The sequence below is a fragment of the Staurois parvus genome, unplaced genomic scaffold, assembly GCF_062004578.1.
Source record: "Staurois parvus isolate SC_StPar_1 unplaced genomic scaffold, SC_StPar_1.0 ptg000530l, whole genome shotgun sequence".
NCBI lineage: Eukaryota > Metazoa > Chordata > Amphibia > Anura > Ranidae > Staurois > Staurois parvus.
The window spans coordinates 6,660,294-6,676,993 of record NW_028318326.1 but is presented as its reverse complement, the minus strand read 5'-3'; the positions used below and the strand labels follow the sequence as shown (position 1 = coordinate 6,676,993).

The 16,700-nt window shown below is 40.5% G+C and overlaps 1 protein-coding gene across 3 annotated transcripts in view; it reads right to left on the bottom strand.

The window, feature by feature from the left end:
- ATF2 (activating transcription factor 2) overlaps window positions 1-16,700 on the bottom strand; it is a 159,638-nt gene that overhangs the window by 19,689 nt on the left and 123,249 nt on the right. For 2 of the 3 annotated variants that reach the window (XM_089690469.1, XM_089690470.1), the window contains exon 11: window positions 9,609-9,714. In XM_089690469.1, the coding sequence (XP_089546595.1) occupies window positions 9,609-9,714 (106 nt within the window). Of the gene's footprint in view, window positions 1-9,600; window positions 9,715-16,700 lie in introns of those variants that run through there. The other variant, XM_089690471.1, reaches the window with a different exon arrangement.

Sequence of the window (16,700 nt, the reverse complement as noted above, 5' to 3'; positions counted from 1 at the left end):
TGGCGGGCAGGAGGCGGTTAAAATGGTTGTAAACCTCAGATATGAAATATGAAAAAACATCCTTCTATACGGTGTACTTGTCTCTATCCAAAGCAACGAGTGTGATTTCTCTCTGCTGTCTTGTTGCTCTGTTATCTGCTTGAGTCACTTTTGGACAGGTGACAAGAGGGGAGCTCCAGCACAGAGCCTGTGATTGACAGCCACAGCTGTACATGTTTCCCATGTACTGTGAGAAGGGGGTGGGGGTGTCCCTTCCCTCGAATAAGGACTCTTTTCACTGACTTCTGCAATGTGAGACAACAGATCCCCATCCCCTGCTTTTCAGAGGTGAAAGATGATGTGTAAAATGTGTGTTTTGGAAGACTGTGGAGGAGAGAGGGCTGCAGATAAACATACACAACTTTTATAGGAAGATTTGATTAATATTTGTACATCACCTGATGCTAGTCACTTCAATGGGTATATGTAAGGGTTTAAATTACTTTAAGCATATCATAGAGGACAAGGGTAAGGGTGCTAATTTTTTTTTTCATCCACCAGTTGAAATCGCCACATCAACTGGGCTAGGCTCCTGTTGCCAAAAACCAAAGTACCAGTCTGTGCATAGCTTTTTTTCCTACGGTTTCAGGAAGCTCCAAAATAATTTAGTTTCACACAGGAACAACGTGGTAGATCTGTAGATGGAAGCCAAGTAGATGGCATCATGTAGTGAATATGCTAGAGCAAGATTTTTATTTTTTTATCAAAATGGGCTGGCCAATACAATAAAAATAATTGAGCTATGTATAGATTTTTTATGTATTTTCACAATTTCAATAATAGCCTCCTTTAAATATTAACATATTTCCTGCACAGGCTGAACTATAAACATATGGCACAGCTAGGCCACACACCATCAAAGTAAATATATGTACTAAATTGGTACACCTCCCGCATTTCTGCTTTCCATCCTAGATGGAAACTAGACTGAAATTGTAATAAACGGTCTTCTCTGTGATCTCTATTATATATTAACAGGCGCAGTGTTGTTCTTGAAATTTTCTAGTGTAAACAGTTTTTAATTCAACTAATGCAATATAATTATAGATGTGATGTAAACACGCATTGCAATGATTCTGTGGCAAATAAAGATGATTTTTCACATTTATGGGGCTGCCTTTCCATTAAATAGCTCATGCGATGTTTCCAACACCTGACTGTAATGGTGTGCACTCAGGAGAATAAGCACTATTTAGAGTCTAAATGCCACCAGCTGTTCCAGAGATGTACAAATTAATTGGGCTCAGGACACGAAAAACATCCACTATTGCATACACTGAATCTAATAATTTAGCAATTCCGAACAGATCCTAAAAAGATAATTAAGACAAGGAAGAAAATACATCACTGTAAATTGTACATGGCAAATGTGCAAATTGCTCTGCCAACCAACAAACATACTGGAATAGTAAGATAATGATGATGATGTTTTAACACATAGAAGAGTTAAGGCCGATCGCTATGTTCTGAAGAGACTGGCAATCATGATCGGAGAGGTTATTAGTGAACATGTTTTCTACTAATGTCCTGTGTAAAGGTGGTTATAAGGACACCCCAACTTTTACAGCAGATGTTTTGATCTAGCCATTAGCACAGAAGATTGATGCTGAATAAATGGAAAATCACCATACTGGCTACGCGTTATGGCTGCTTTCATTTAAAGAGCACTTGTAGGTTTGGACAAAATTATTTACAGGAGGCTAGGAAAAACAGGCACTGTCATTCTTTTTCATCTATGAAGGTTTTAGTGAATTTTAAAAGGGCAATATTAAAGTGATTCTAAAGGTTGTAATAAAAAAACAAACACAAAAAAAACAAACAAACATGTTATAATTACCTGCTTTATGCAATGAATTTGCATAGAGCAGCCCTGATTCTCTTCTTTTTGGGTCCCCCACCAGCGGTCCTTGCTCCTTTCCCCTGTCGAGTGCCCTCAATAGCAAGCCTCTTATGGGGGTACTCAATCAGCCTCACTGCTCTCCTGTGAATGGACATTGTCCACTCACACACAGAGCATGGCTTGGCCCCACCTCCCGCTCTCTCCTCATTGGCTCACTTGTTGTGATTGACAGTGGTGGGAGGCGATGGCTCCCACCGCTGTGTGAGCCAATGAGGAGAGAGAAACCTGGGAGAGCCGTGGCTCCCATACACATCACTGGCTTGAGATGAGGCTCAGGTATGTATAAGGGGGGCTGAAGGGGGAGCTGCACCCATAAAGTTTTTTTTTTTACCTTAATGCATAGAATACATTAAGGTAAAAAACCTTATGGGTGCAGCCCTCCCCAATATATACCTGAGCCAAATCTTGATCCAGCGATATGCATGAGAGCAATGGCTCTCTGGGGTCTCTCTCTCCTCATTGGTTCACACAGCAGCAAGAGCCACTGGCTCCTGCTGCTGTCAAACACAGCCAGTGAGTCAATGAGGAGAGAGCGGAGGGTGGGGCCAGGCCATGCTCCGTGTATGAATAGACACACAGCGCATGGTTTGGGTGCAAGCCTGCTTGAGTGCCCCCATAGCAAGAGGCTTGCTATTGGGGGCACTTGGCAGGGAGGAGGAGCCAGGACCACCAGCGGGCGACCAAAAAAGAAGAGGATCAGGGCTGCTCTGTGCAAAACCATTGCACAAAGTAGGTGAGTATAACATTTTTTTTTTTTTTTCACTCATTCCTTTAGAATTGCTCTAATAAACCTAGTACTCTTACAATTTTCCACATTTCTCCATAACCAAAAAGATATGTCAGAGCTATTACTGATACTGGTTTTCTTTATTCTATTTTCATGTGGTGATTCAGCCTGTAAGTCTGTTGTTTTTCAAAAGAACAAGTGCTCCAGCAGAACGTATCAGTTACAGAGATGAGACAAACCATTTAACATTAACAGGGGTGCTTGCAGTGATCAGCTTTTATCCCAAAAGGAAAAAAAAACTGCTTGTGGTTAATGATTATAAAGTATTAGCTAGGGTTTGGTTTAAACGTGTCAGTGTATTTAAATCTGCTAGCACATCTAACACTCTACGTCTCCTATATTCAAAATGCTGCTGTCCAAAGGTGCCTTCTGTGCTCATTCATCTAGTATGGGGGCACTCTAATATAGAATGTGTGTTACTGGCCAGGTCACCAGGTGAAAACAGAGGGGAAAAAAAGGCCTAAGATAAGCAAATGAATGCAGCCACCACATATAGTGATTGGTAAGCTGCAATATATTACATTTTTGGTTTTGGGTTCAATACCACTTTAATTAGATACTGTACCTCTCAAGTCTACCAAAGTGTAAAAACTAGCATTAATGGCCGAGAACAGTGCTTGTCTTTACTTTCTCCATGCCTGGGAAGGTCCTTGTATCTTCTTTCTGAGCCATGATTAAAGGATAAGTTCACCTTTCAGAACATGTTACCTATTCCACCGGTTCAAAGGGTGAAACATGTAACATGTTCCAGCTCTTGCAGCCTATCCCCCCCAATCCCTGCCTCAGTGCGACAGTAGGCGGGGGATTCTCTTTCTGCACCCACTGTCACAATTTAGCATGGCATTGTGGGATTTCACCCACCCGTCCACGTTTATGGACAGCTTTAGTATCTAGGACTGGACATATTCACTCCTATGTTAGATGCAAACACATTGCTAAGCCAAAAGGAGCAAGTCCTGTGACATGATAAATGAAGTCTGTAAAGGCAATTTTAAAATGACCAGAATCTTACAATAAAAGAATTATGGAAAATTTAGGATGACAATATGGTTGAAACTGAGTTTTCTGGGCAGGGGTCATTTCCTTAGCTTATTTTAATTATCTATTTGTGTTGTCAGCTATAAATTATATCAGGTTGTGCACGCCAATCCTTAGACAACATATTAAAAAAAATGAGATTGGATTGGGATGTGGCCACTTTATCTGCCATCAAAAGTCAACTATATATAATTGTAAAGTATGTGCTGGGCCTGACTGATAAACACTGTATTGTGTGGGCAAATATCAGCATACAGTAATTATTCCATGCAACCCAATTCCACAATATGACAGTGCGTTTAGCTATAATAATTGCACAATGCCACAAACACATTCACGGCCGGATTAATATACATGCGGCTTGTTTACAAGGATATGGGAAGCACATCAAAGACAAACAGAGCGTACAATGCCAGATCTCGGGAACGTCTCTCTGACATTATGTGGGTTTATCAGATGTAAAGGATAATAGCCTCATCCTCCCTGCAATCATTGTTAATACCAATCTCCAACATATGCCTATACCCATCCAATTTACTGCAAAATGTTATTCTGCAGCCCTGTCAAATGACTGCGCATCCATGGAGTAAGATTTATCAGCTCAGAAATGACAAAATCAGCTCTCTCAATATATATGGCAAATGGAAAGTTGCCTTTACCGCTCAATTCTTTTAAATTAAAAAATATTGCCTGCTCTGATAAAACAGCTTAAAATGACTACAAGTAAAGATGGAGGCTATTAAGTTTTATCGCGAGCACCTGAGGAACTGTTTGCATGCAATACAAAATGTTTCTTTATCCTCCTGAATTACTGACACTAGCAAATTAAAATGAAGTGCTTGCATATGGCAGGGACAATCTTCACATTTACAAATATCCCGGAATATCATTAAATCATAAAGGAGAAAGCTGTGGGTTATATATTATGAGTGTTGCCTAATGCATTCCCAGCTTTGTTATTTGTTAAAAATTTGTGTACCAGGGACAAAAATTGGCCATTTATTCAGCAGCAGCAGCTGGTTGGAACATTGTACATCACAGCCAAAAACACGAGAGAAAAAGAAATGGGAAGACTCAATTAACCTTCCAAATGTCACTGAGGTGACTAGTCACATCTTGATGTTAAGACATGTGACAACTATTTATGCACTGTGTATACATGAGGATTATGTAGGGATAATCATGCATTGGATAATGGTACCATTATGAAGGTAAATTAGACAACAGGAAAAACTCTAAAATTAAGCGGATTCATTTTCCATGTCTGGTCAACTGCTGTGTTGCTATGGCTATTTTAGTGATTGGTATAGCATAAATATAAGTAGAAGCAGGGTTTCCTCTATTCATAAACTAATGAACTCGCTGGACTGGTTCATGAAGCTCAGGACAGGAAATGAGGTTGACAGGAAGTAAGGGGAAGGAAAAAGACTTGAACACAGTCATGTGGTGAACAAAGGAAGCACTAGTAGTTTTGCAGGACTCCAAGAAGCATGGAGCAGTCTGTCAAGATTCTGCATAAAAGGAAGAAGATTCCAAAACTAGGAAAAGCCAAACTAAGTAACTTTTTAGTGTTTGCCTATCACATACATTGTGAATGCTTATTTGCTAGGAAGGATAGATAGCTCGTGCATGTTGTAGGCATATTTTGTAATACTTTGTATGCCCTGAATAGTTTTATCTACAACTGTATGTGCAGCATTTTTGTTTACGAAAACACCTTAATATACTACAGAGGTTTTTACTGTTGCTTTTACTGCAAAGAACCTTAAAAACCACAAAACAAAATAACTGCAACTTAGGCCTTTGTATTATAGCATATACACAGACAAAGGCTGAGCTTGCCCACACAGGGATGAACAGGTGTTCTGTGCATCCCCATGCAGGCAGTCCCAATAATTTAAATTGGGATGCAGAGACTGCATGGACACAGCTACTGCTTGCCTTTTAACAGCTGTGTGGGTGCAGGTGCACAGTCCCAAACGCACACCCACCTCAAATGAATAAGACCGCCTGCATGTGGATGAACAGAACACGTACGATATAGTATACCCGTGTAAAAGAGGCCTTAAACACAAATGTAACTAATGAAAAAAAATCATTATATTGGATACCCAATTAGATACGAAACTGCAACAGTGTGAATCCAGACGTCAATGCACCTGAGCTGCCCAACGCAAAAAACACATAAGTAGCTCAGCGCATCACAAGCATGAGTGTGAATGAAAAGTCTTAAAGGTAAAAGGTGTTCAGAAGCACAAGGAGGTGGTGGATATGAACGTATTGCACAGCGGCATGTTTAGCAGCTGGGTATCCTCGAAATATCTATGCTTACCCAAGCATACATAATTAAATGAACTGAGAGGGAGAAACAACCCTACCCAGACAGATGCATACAATCATTTATTTTTTAGGGAATAGAAATGATTGGACAAAGTGTTCAAACTTGTCCTGTCCATCTTTCCTTTCCCTAATACAGCTGGTCCTTTCCTTAATGCAGTTGATGAGAAGCATCAATTAGCATAAAAAAACCCAAACTTTAACATTTACCTTGCACCATTAATCCATTATTTAAAAAAGTTTAAAAAAAAACAAAATATATTTACCATATAATGGAAAGAATTTGGCACAATGGCAGCCCTGTAACCAAAATCTAATCTAGAGACCAACTATCCAAGGGACAATTGTAAATCAGATTCATGACAAAAGTTTATTTTTCTATGGATTTTTTTTTTTTTTAGAAGAATGACAAGAGGAGAGCTATTAATGAAAAAAAGAACATATCAAACCCTATCCGGATATTATTAAAAGGCACGCAGGAAACACAGAAAACCTATGGAAATAAATTGTCCTGATCTAAAAAGGCCAAAATAACATTTTGGGCATGGCACAAAGTCTTTAGACAAGATGAATAAACCCAAATACATGGCATTTCTAAGGCAATCCTCTTCCAGTCTTTAAGAGACCTAAATGTGGGCTGAATTTAAGCTTCCAGTATGAAAAAAATTGACACGGGTATAAAATATTTGATAATTTCCCCAGGGGTAGCACTTTCCCCTGTTTAAATCTGTGCTACAGTTCCTAAACAGCATTGCCGGATAGCTGGCCAATCCTCGCTCAATTTTTATCCAACAACATTGGAGGAAGGAGATGCCACCAGGGGCTTGTGTAGTGTTTTATGTACACGTAAGGTAGCAGAGGAGGCATAGACAGAGCAATATTACATGGAGGGCTGCAGAATATAGAGGATGAGGGCTTTAATGCTGGTGTACTCTCCCATAAGAACACCCATGATTTGGGCTTCAGTCTAGGAAAGAGCTACAGCCAGCCCTGACATTAAAAAAAAATGTCATTTTTATACCTAACCACTTTTCAGATGAGAACGGCGAGAAGTGCGATGTGCACTGGACCCCCTGGGGGATTTAACAAGCATTTTATACTTGTGGCAATACCCTAAAAATAAACCTGAACACATAGCCAAATCTACACCAGAGTGGCTAAAAAACAGAACCTAGATGTCTTTTAATGGTAAGCCAGGATCCATTCCAATCTAACTTCTATGGCAAGATTAGAAAATTAATGTTCACCAACAGCTCCATTCAAACCCAAATGCAAAATAAATTTTTACAACCAAGAAGGGGCAAAAGTTGATTGCAGTATCCAAATATGCAAAGCTGGGAAAGAGCCCAAAACACTTGCAGCTATAATTGCAGGCAAAGGTGGTTCTACCAAATTTTACCTATTTGGGTGAATGCTTATACAACCAACAAATGTTTTAATTTTTTTCAAAATTAACTTGCTGTATCACATTAAAACGTTGTTACCAGTTTAAAATGTTAAAGTGTAACTATAGGCAAAACTGCTTTTTTCCATTTTGGATAGAGTAAGGAGAGGGGGGGGGGTTATAACCCTCGTCATTTTTTTTTTGTCATCTGTGTCCCATAGGGGAGATTTCCCTTCACTTCCTGTCCCATAGCCAAAACTGGAAGTGAGAGGAAATCCCTCCAAAGTGAGGCAATCCCAGTGTGTCACCAAGGTCACCAGAACAAGTATCTCTATTAGAAGATTTCCCCTCTATTAGTGTTCTGGTGTCAACCCAAAATTTGGGATTTTCTTTTACTTTCAATAACAGTAAAGAGGACAACTAGAGAGAGTGAACCTACCTAACAGGGACACAGACAGCAATAAAATATATCAGGTGTTCTAATCCCTCTCCACTCTATTCAAAACAAGAAAACTGGAGACAGACTGCCAGTTACAGTACCAGAAAAACAGATGTGGAGGAACTTGTTTATTATTTTTTCTCACAGCTTAAAAATTCAAACTTTAGTCAAAAAAATAAAAGAAATATGGATTTAAAAGAAAAAAAAAAAAAAAAACACCTTATACTCACCTAGGTGGATGCAGCATTGATCCGTTGCTGCATCTCTCCCCACTGGCTCTTGTCAAAGACTGTAATTGCTCAGTTCTCCACCTTCGCTCTGAGAAGAGTGGGGGCTGTCAGTCTCCGGCTCTCTGCTCTGCCCCTCCGGCACTCCACCAGGCTGTGGTAGCGGGGAACGGGGGCTGGCTAAGGCTCTCAGCGGCTTACTGAGAAGCTGAGCCAGGTGCCAGTCTAGGGTTCAGGGTGGATCCCATCCATATGGTTGGGATCTTTCCAAAGCCTGGACCGGCTCTGTGACCTCAGCCAGCAGCCCACTGTTGGCTGAAAACAGGTCACAAGACTGCACTCCTGTGATCCATAGAAGAAGTATAGACAAAAGAGCTTTGGCTATACTTCACCTTTAAGTCCTGCTAGATCACTTCAGGCTGGTCCGTTTTGCGGGTATAGCTATGTAAAACATTAAAAATAAGTGCCTATACGGTTTAAAATCCAGTAATACACTGTCTCATCCTGCTCTGCACATGCTCAGTTACTCTCTATTTTTCGTCACTGTGCCAAAAATGTAGTGGCCGATCTGCTGACATCCTAAAGATTTAATGCTGCTCAGGGGTTCTGGGCTTCAGCAAAATGCCAGCCTCCAGTAAGAAGAAACAGGAACAATGCTGGAGGAAATTTACAGCACACACTTATTTTCGTAGCATAACTATTAATGTGAAATGTATGTTCCTAGCTAAAGAACATTATTTTTTTTTATCAAGTTGCTATGAGAAAGTTCCGCTTCAAGTCATACTTGGATCCATCAAAACTCCACTCAGATCCACCCAACAATGCCTATATTTGGGCTATACTTTAACAAATTTTCCGTAGTAAGCAAGAATTAAAACAGCTGTAAGCTATGACATCAGTTACCTCCATACCAGCCATACATCAAGATTCTGTTCACGTATAACTGAAATATTACATTTTTAATTTAAGGCGTGGGAATAAATTTCTTGTTCAAGCAGCCTGAATCCAAAACCAATGAAAATAAACTTTCAAAATCCACATTCATATATTTTTATGCATCTTTTTCCAGACACTGGAGAGGTTTTTGAGTGTGTTCTGCATATGTTAATCATACTGTACATCCCATAGCTGAAACACAATAGCTTAAGGGATTTTCCACATACAGTACTAATTAAACCGCATTCATTGAAAAAAAAAATGTTTAAGAGCTTAAAGTGCTAGAGACATACAGTGGAGTTAATCAAGTGCAGCAAAAAAAATTACTCAGAGGACAGTGGAAATTAATTCTGTTTAAACAGCATCTAAATGTAGCAAGCAATAACCTTCCCCTATTTCCAATATTTAATGTTAAACACTAGAAGTGTATGTGTACCTCCCTGTATTAATAGAAGCGTGGTTCATTTTGGCAGTATTTCACCGACGTAGCCCAAGGCCATGGGTAATGGAACATTACTCACTATGATAGCCAGATTTCTTCTGCATGGCGGTTACAGGGCAATCTTTATGAGCCAGAAGAAGCTGTTTCAGCTGTGCCACTTCATTTCTCAGCAGGGTGACTTCATTCTAGAGGTAAAGGGGAAAACTTTCTCTTTAGAAGCGAATGGAAGAAGTTCTCAAAGTTCACAGAAAAGTGCTAACATCCATGCAGCGAGCTGATGCTTTTCAAAAGAACTTTGCAGTATTCCATATAACTTTATTAGAGCAGTTACAGAATAGGACTTCACAAAATGTACATATTTCTTTACAGACAGAAAGTCAATCTACATTTAGACTGAATCACCTTCTACTCGTGAAAAAATGAGCGCTAAGATTGATGCAACTCCACCCATCTACCAAAGCTTTTTTGAGGGTGACCTGTTGTCCCTGTTATTTTTACTTTTATTTTAAGGGCTTGTCCAAACCAGAACACAGTGTGGGAAACCCATGTTCCAATACCACATTCAAAATGCACTGTTTGTGCGACTGCTGCAGGTGTCAATGTAATCCTAACGACGCCCCATATGCAGATCGCAAAAGCAATGCGCTTGCCTATACCAGATCACATGATACTGCAGTACCATATGATCCAGTGCAAGTGCGTTTTTGAAAGGTAGTGCATGCACTACTTTTGGTGCAATCCAGTGCGATTTCAACCCATTCAAGTGAAAATCGCAAACCGCTGAATCACACAGGAATGCAGACTGTATTCCTGTGTGATTCACGTGTAAACTGGCCCTAAACGTGAACAAAACTTTCAGTTGAAATCAGCTAAACTGTTTCCAGGTGCATCAAAACAAAGGGGGTGTAAAGTCTCAAGCTAGGTTCATACCTGTGTGGGTGGTTGTCGCTGGGGGACCCGCACCTTGTACCACAGCTGCAACTGCCCTCACAGTGAAACACAATCTGCAGGTGGGTGCCATTATTCCTAATGGTACACAGCCTGCACTGGAAATTGCACCCGCGCTTGGATCTGCACTGTACTTGCGGTTCCTGTGGCTGTGATTTGAAAAATTGCAGGAACTTTTTCCTGCATTTCATGAGGCACGGCAGACAGTGGTGTATTTAGGTTTTGTGCTGCCCTAGGCAACACAAAATTCACCCCCACCCGGAGAGAGCCTCAAACAAACAACACCACTGACCCCCCCAGAGAGCCTTCCACTACCATCGCCCCCATACACCGGCCACTCCCCTCCCAGCGAGAGAGAGAGAGAAAGACACTCGCCTTCACAGCATTGGACATCCCTGGGAGTGAGAATCAAGCAGCCCGCAGCCTCTCTCAGATCCCACCTGGTCCCCAAGCCGCATGTTTCCCCTTTTCTGGAGGGGCGGTGCTGCCCCTCTGAAAAATGCCGCCCTAGGCAAATGCCTTGTTTGCCCTGTGGTAAATACGCCCCTGACGGCAGCCCATTCAAATGAATAAGCTGCGGTGCCAACGCAAACTGCGGCTGCACGGGCCACATAGATATGCCTTAGAGTTTGTTTTCTTTAGAAAACAACCACAGCCTGAATCGGAAAAACTGTCCTCTGCCACCAAACTGCAGAGAAACACCCTTGCCTTATGTGTGAAAGCAGTGGTCTCTCTGCAGAGATCTGATTCGCTATCTGCCCAGTCAATTTTATAGCTCTCCCTGCTAATTGGAGAGCTCTTGCTGTGACTGAACAGGTGGCATCAGATCTCTGCACAGAGACCAATGCTGCCATGCTAATAGCAAGGGTCCTACTCTTCTGCATGCCAACAAGGCATTGGCTTTACTACTCAGGCTGTACTGCTTTCTTTAGAAAACTGTAAGACTTTGTATAACTTTTGTTTTGTTGCACTTAGAATGTATTGAGCCGATTTAAATTACTAGTTCAGTTGGGCTTTACATTATAAGAAATAAAGGATCTCCTCTTATTACTCTAGAAGAGAGAGAAAGACCTGTGGTGGCAAGATACAAAGCTAAAACTCAAGGGGATGTCATGCCAGTTTTATAAGATTCAGCCCACTTGCATCCATTGATAACGGAGATATCAGTTTTGCACAGACTGACCCTTTAGGAATACATAATGTTAATACATAATAGAGCTGCAAAATTGTCAGCAGTCAAAAATCCAGTGTGTCCAAAACAATTGCTTTGCTTGATTATTTTGAGCCATTCCTATAAGCAGTGAAAGGATATGATGGCTATTTAAGGTAAACGGTTTTCTCCTAGATTAGACAAACCGACCCTGTAATCTACATCCATTTTTACTATCCTGCAGCAAGGCATACTTCTTAATATCACCTGAAATTAAAGCATATGGAAAACAGAATGTAATGCAAAAATACATTATAATTCATAATCATGTACAGTATTTGCTCATTTCACATGGTACTAAACTGATATACAGTATACAACCTGAAAACCAGCGACAGCAAATAAATAACAATAAATAAAAAGAAGAAAAAACAATAGTAATACTATCATTGATAAAATTAATAATATAAAGAAAAGTATTTTATATCTGCAGTAAAAAAAATTACACCTGCACCCAACACCTTCACTTTCTCTAAAGTTAATTGTTATAAATGATACCTGTTGTGTCTGAGAAACACATATTTACCATTCCAAAATAAGATGCGGATAGTTGCTTTCAAACTTGCTTTTTGCTAATAATAGGGATAAAGCATGAGGCAAGAATCTTACAAAAGCTGTAAGAGATGACACTTCAGACTTGCAGAGCCGAGTACACCAATAAGACTGTATGGTAGTCAAGAGTGGAGTAATCCCCTCCCATAAAATGACCATAATTAAAGACCGAAGAGGAAAGCCCTTTTAACTCTCCTGATATTGAATCATAATATTACTCAGCAGTTTCTATTTTTTCACGTTCTAAAATATTATCCGTGCTTTAGTTCTTTTTTCCCTATGATTTAAAAACATATACATCAGAGGTCTCCAAACTGCGGCCCGGGGGCCGGATGTGACCCTTTGCCTGCTCTTGCCCTTGGAGCACTATTTAATCAACTGACACCAACTAATTCCTCCCAATGATTCCAACAATGGAGCGCAATTCCCACCAATGATGGGGCACAGTTGATCCCAATGATACCAAGAATGGGGCCCAATGACACCAAAGATGGGGCACAATTTCTCCCAATGACACCATCGATGGGGCACAATTCCTCTTACTAACACCAAAGATGGGGTATTGTTTAATACCACTGATGCCGGGACATTTTCCGGTCCGGCCCCCCTAAAGTCTGCAGGATGGTAAACTGGCCCTTTGCTTAGAAAGTTTGGAGACCCCAGATATACAGTAAAAAAAATGCCTTTTCCTTTCCCAGAAGGTGCCTATTATAGGGAGACGTGTCGGGTGGAGCTGGATTGGTGATGTCAACATGCACTGGTGCACTAGAATGTTCCGCGGCCGTGCTTTGTGTATCTGTACACTGCTTGTTACTTCTCATACACTGTAAGTGCAATAGCCATTCAATAAATGGTATTTAATGATGCTACACTATGAAGCTTTTCCTTTCTTCTGGTTTTAAATATTCCTTGGTCTGAACTGTGTGGAGTCTGAGGGTTGCTGAAGTGATTCCTGTGTGGGGATACCTTTGCTGCAATACACTGACAGGGTCACAGATCCCCCTGGAGTATACACAGTGAAAACTGGTTTCCGTGGATTGAAAAAGCGTGCTTGATCTCTTTTATTTAAAGAGCAAAAGGATGAAAACTGACCACACAGGCAAAGGTTGGCTTCTGTACTTTGTGTGTTCCATTCAGAACAAAGAAGAAAGGTGACTGTCAGGATCAACCAGGTACTTCAGATGGAATAAGTACATGGAAGCGATAGAGACTATGACTTATAAGATACACATGTTAACACAAACAGGAAAATAAAAATTAAGAGTAGCATACACTTTAATACCTTCCTGCCTGGCCTATAGCAGACTGATGGCCAGGCGGGACTCTCGCCGTTGTGAGTGGGCGTCATGACGTCCTGTCAAAACGAGCCGCTCACGCGGCATGGGGCCGCGCAGCACACGGGACACAGCCGATGACATATCACTACACTGGCCCGTTGCCAGTGTCATGTGACCGCTGTGACCAATCACAGCAGATCACATGTCAACTGTATACAATGGATGGCTTCATGCCATGCCATTCATTGTATACAATTGTGTTGTTAGCTGTGACTGGTCAAGGCAGTCACATGATAAAGACAGGACCAATAACAGCCCATCTGTATCATGTGATCAGCTTTGCCCAATCACAGCTAATCACAACAAAAGACTGGATGAATCAGTTTCATTCAGTAACAATGATTACAAATATCAATGAAATACATTGGTATTAGCAATCAGAATGTGTTAAAAAAATAAAATCCTGACCACTTGCCCAGAGTAGTTCAATGTTAATATTTTAATATGGTAACATAAAATTTTATAACAGAAATAAAGAAAAGTGCGTTTGTTCTCAAAAGTTTCAGATGTTTTTGTGTGATTAAATACCACCAAAGGAAAGCTCTATTTGTGTGAAAAAAAATGATACAAATTTCATATGGGTACAGTGTTGCATGACCGCGCAATTGTCATTCAAAGTGCGACAGCTCTGTAAGCTGAAAATTGGCCCGGGCAGGAAAGGGCTATAAGTGCCTGGTATTGAAGTGGTAAAGCAGAGAAAGCATAGCTTAGTGTTCTGGGATTAGCTAATTACATTTGTTCTTATCCCATGTGCATACTTAGGCCTTCTGGGCTTCAATATGTATAACAGCAGTGTGTACAGAAAGCACTTGCAAAGCTTTCCATAAGATTCAGCAGCTTTGTTCAATAAGCAACCTTCAGCTCCCATCTGAGGTTGTTAAAACACGGATCGGAATAGGAGAGCTGGCTGTCACTTTAAGGAAGCTGCTAGCAGGCTTTATCAAGCTTCAGCTCTTCTTGAAGCTTGATAGTGACCTCCTAGCAGCATGTTTAAACTAACAGCTATCACTTCAAATTAGATCTGTTTAAAATCCTCAAACCAAAGCTGAAGTGTACATGAGTTTTCATGCGCATTTCAGTGAGATTTATACACCTGTGCAGAAAAAATCTGAACGTGATACTAGTGTTGTAGTGTGAACAGGGCACATAGAGAACAATTGATTTTGCTGTGTCCTTCCAGAATGCATGCAGAAAAACTGACATCTCTGCAGCATGGTGTGAACAAGCCCTGAACCTTGAAGCTTGCTGAAAGCTTTGCAAAAAGTTCATAATAGATTTATGTACACACTGCTTTTATAAAAGTTGCAGCCCTTGTGAACATGGACTTTTTTTTTTTTTAACTAAACAACCTTACCAGGGAAAGCTACACAAAGGGGGAGATTTACTAAAACTGGTGCACTCAGATTCTGGTGCAGTAGTGCATGATAGCCAATCACCTTCTAACTTCAGCTCGTTCAGTTAGGCTTTGACAATAAAACCTGGTGGCTGATTGGTTTCTGTGCACAGCTGCAACAGTTTTTGCACTCTCCAGTTTTAGTAAATAACACTCAAAGTGTCCATCATTACTTTAACTAGCCAAAAAAGGCTCCTCTTTATTACAGTTAGGTCCATATATATTTGGACACAGGCACAATTTTCATACTTTTGGCTCTGTATGCCACCAGACTAAATTAAAACAAAACAATCCAAATTAATTTGAAGTGCAGACTTTCAGCTTTAATTCAAGGAGTTGAACATAAATATTAAGTACAAATTTTAGGAACTGCAACCATTTTTATACACAGTCCTTCCATTTTCAGGGGCCCAAATGTAACTGGACAAATGAATATAATCATAAATAAAATGTTCTGGGTTTCCTCCTTTATGATACTTTGCCAGGCTCTAATTGAAGCTCTCTTCAGTTGTTTGTGGGTCTTTCTGCCTTTAGCAAGTGAATGGCATGCTCATTTGGGTTGAGATCAGGTGATTGACACGGCCATTGCAGAATATTCCACTTCTTTTCCTTCAAAAGCTCCTGAGTTTTTGCAGTGTGTTTTGGATCATTGTCCATCTGTAACGTGAAGTGCCATCCAATCAACTTTGCTGCATTTGGCTGAATCTGGGCTGATAGTATCTTTCTAAACACTGCAGAATTCATCCGGCAGCTTCTGCCTTCCGTCATGTCATCAATAAACACTAATAACCCATGCATTGCCATGCCATCACACTGCCTCCACCATGTTTTACAGATGACGTTGTGTGCTTTGGATCACGAGCTGTTCCAAGCCTTCTCCACACTTTTCTTCCCGTCATTCTGGTACGGATTAACTACTTGCCGTCTGCCTGCTGTTTATAAACGGCAGGACGGTGGCACTCCAGGGGCGGGTTGCTGTTCGTAAACGGCACCTGCCATTTCTAGCTGTGCGTGCTCCCTGGGAGCGTGCAGCACCGCAATCCGGTGCCCGCTGTGTCCTCCGGACACAGTGAAACACCGATCGTCGGACAGGACCTCTGTATGAGGTCCCGATCATGTGATCACTGATAGGCCAAGCAGTGATCACATGCAAAGTAGTGAGCAAGATGTCACTTGTGACATCATTGCTTACTACATGTGAAATCTGTGAATGATCACAGAGGTCACGTGGTACAAGGCTATTCACAACAGCCTTGTACCATGTGACAAGCTGTGACCAATCACAGCTCACTCAGTATTTCTCAATGGCTGCAAGAATGCAGACAGAGAGAAAGAGAAATGATTGCTTTTACATCCTATATGGGTGTAAAAGCAATCACTGTAAAAAGAAAAAAAAAAAATCTTCATCACCCCCCACAAGTAGTACAGTGTCAGCATGGTGACACTGTACTGCTAGGGTGACAGTATGTAAAAAAAAACAAAAAAAAAAACCCATAAATAATAACAGAAAAAAATAAAAATTAAAAGAAAATGTTTAAAAATTAAAATTTTTGGTTATAAACTAATTTGGCTTATTTTTTTTATTACTAAAAAGATAACGGAATACATTTTGGCCAAGATTTATGATGAAAGATTATTTGCAAAATTTTATAAGAAAAACACTTTTTTTCAAAATTTTTGAACATTTTCATTTACATGGCAAAAAAAAATAAAAATCCCAGCGGTGAATAA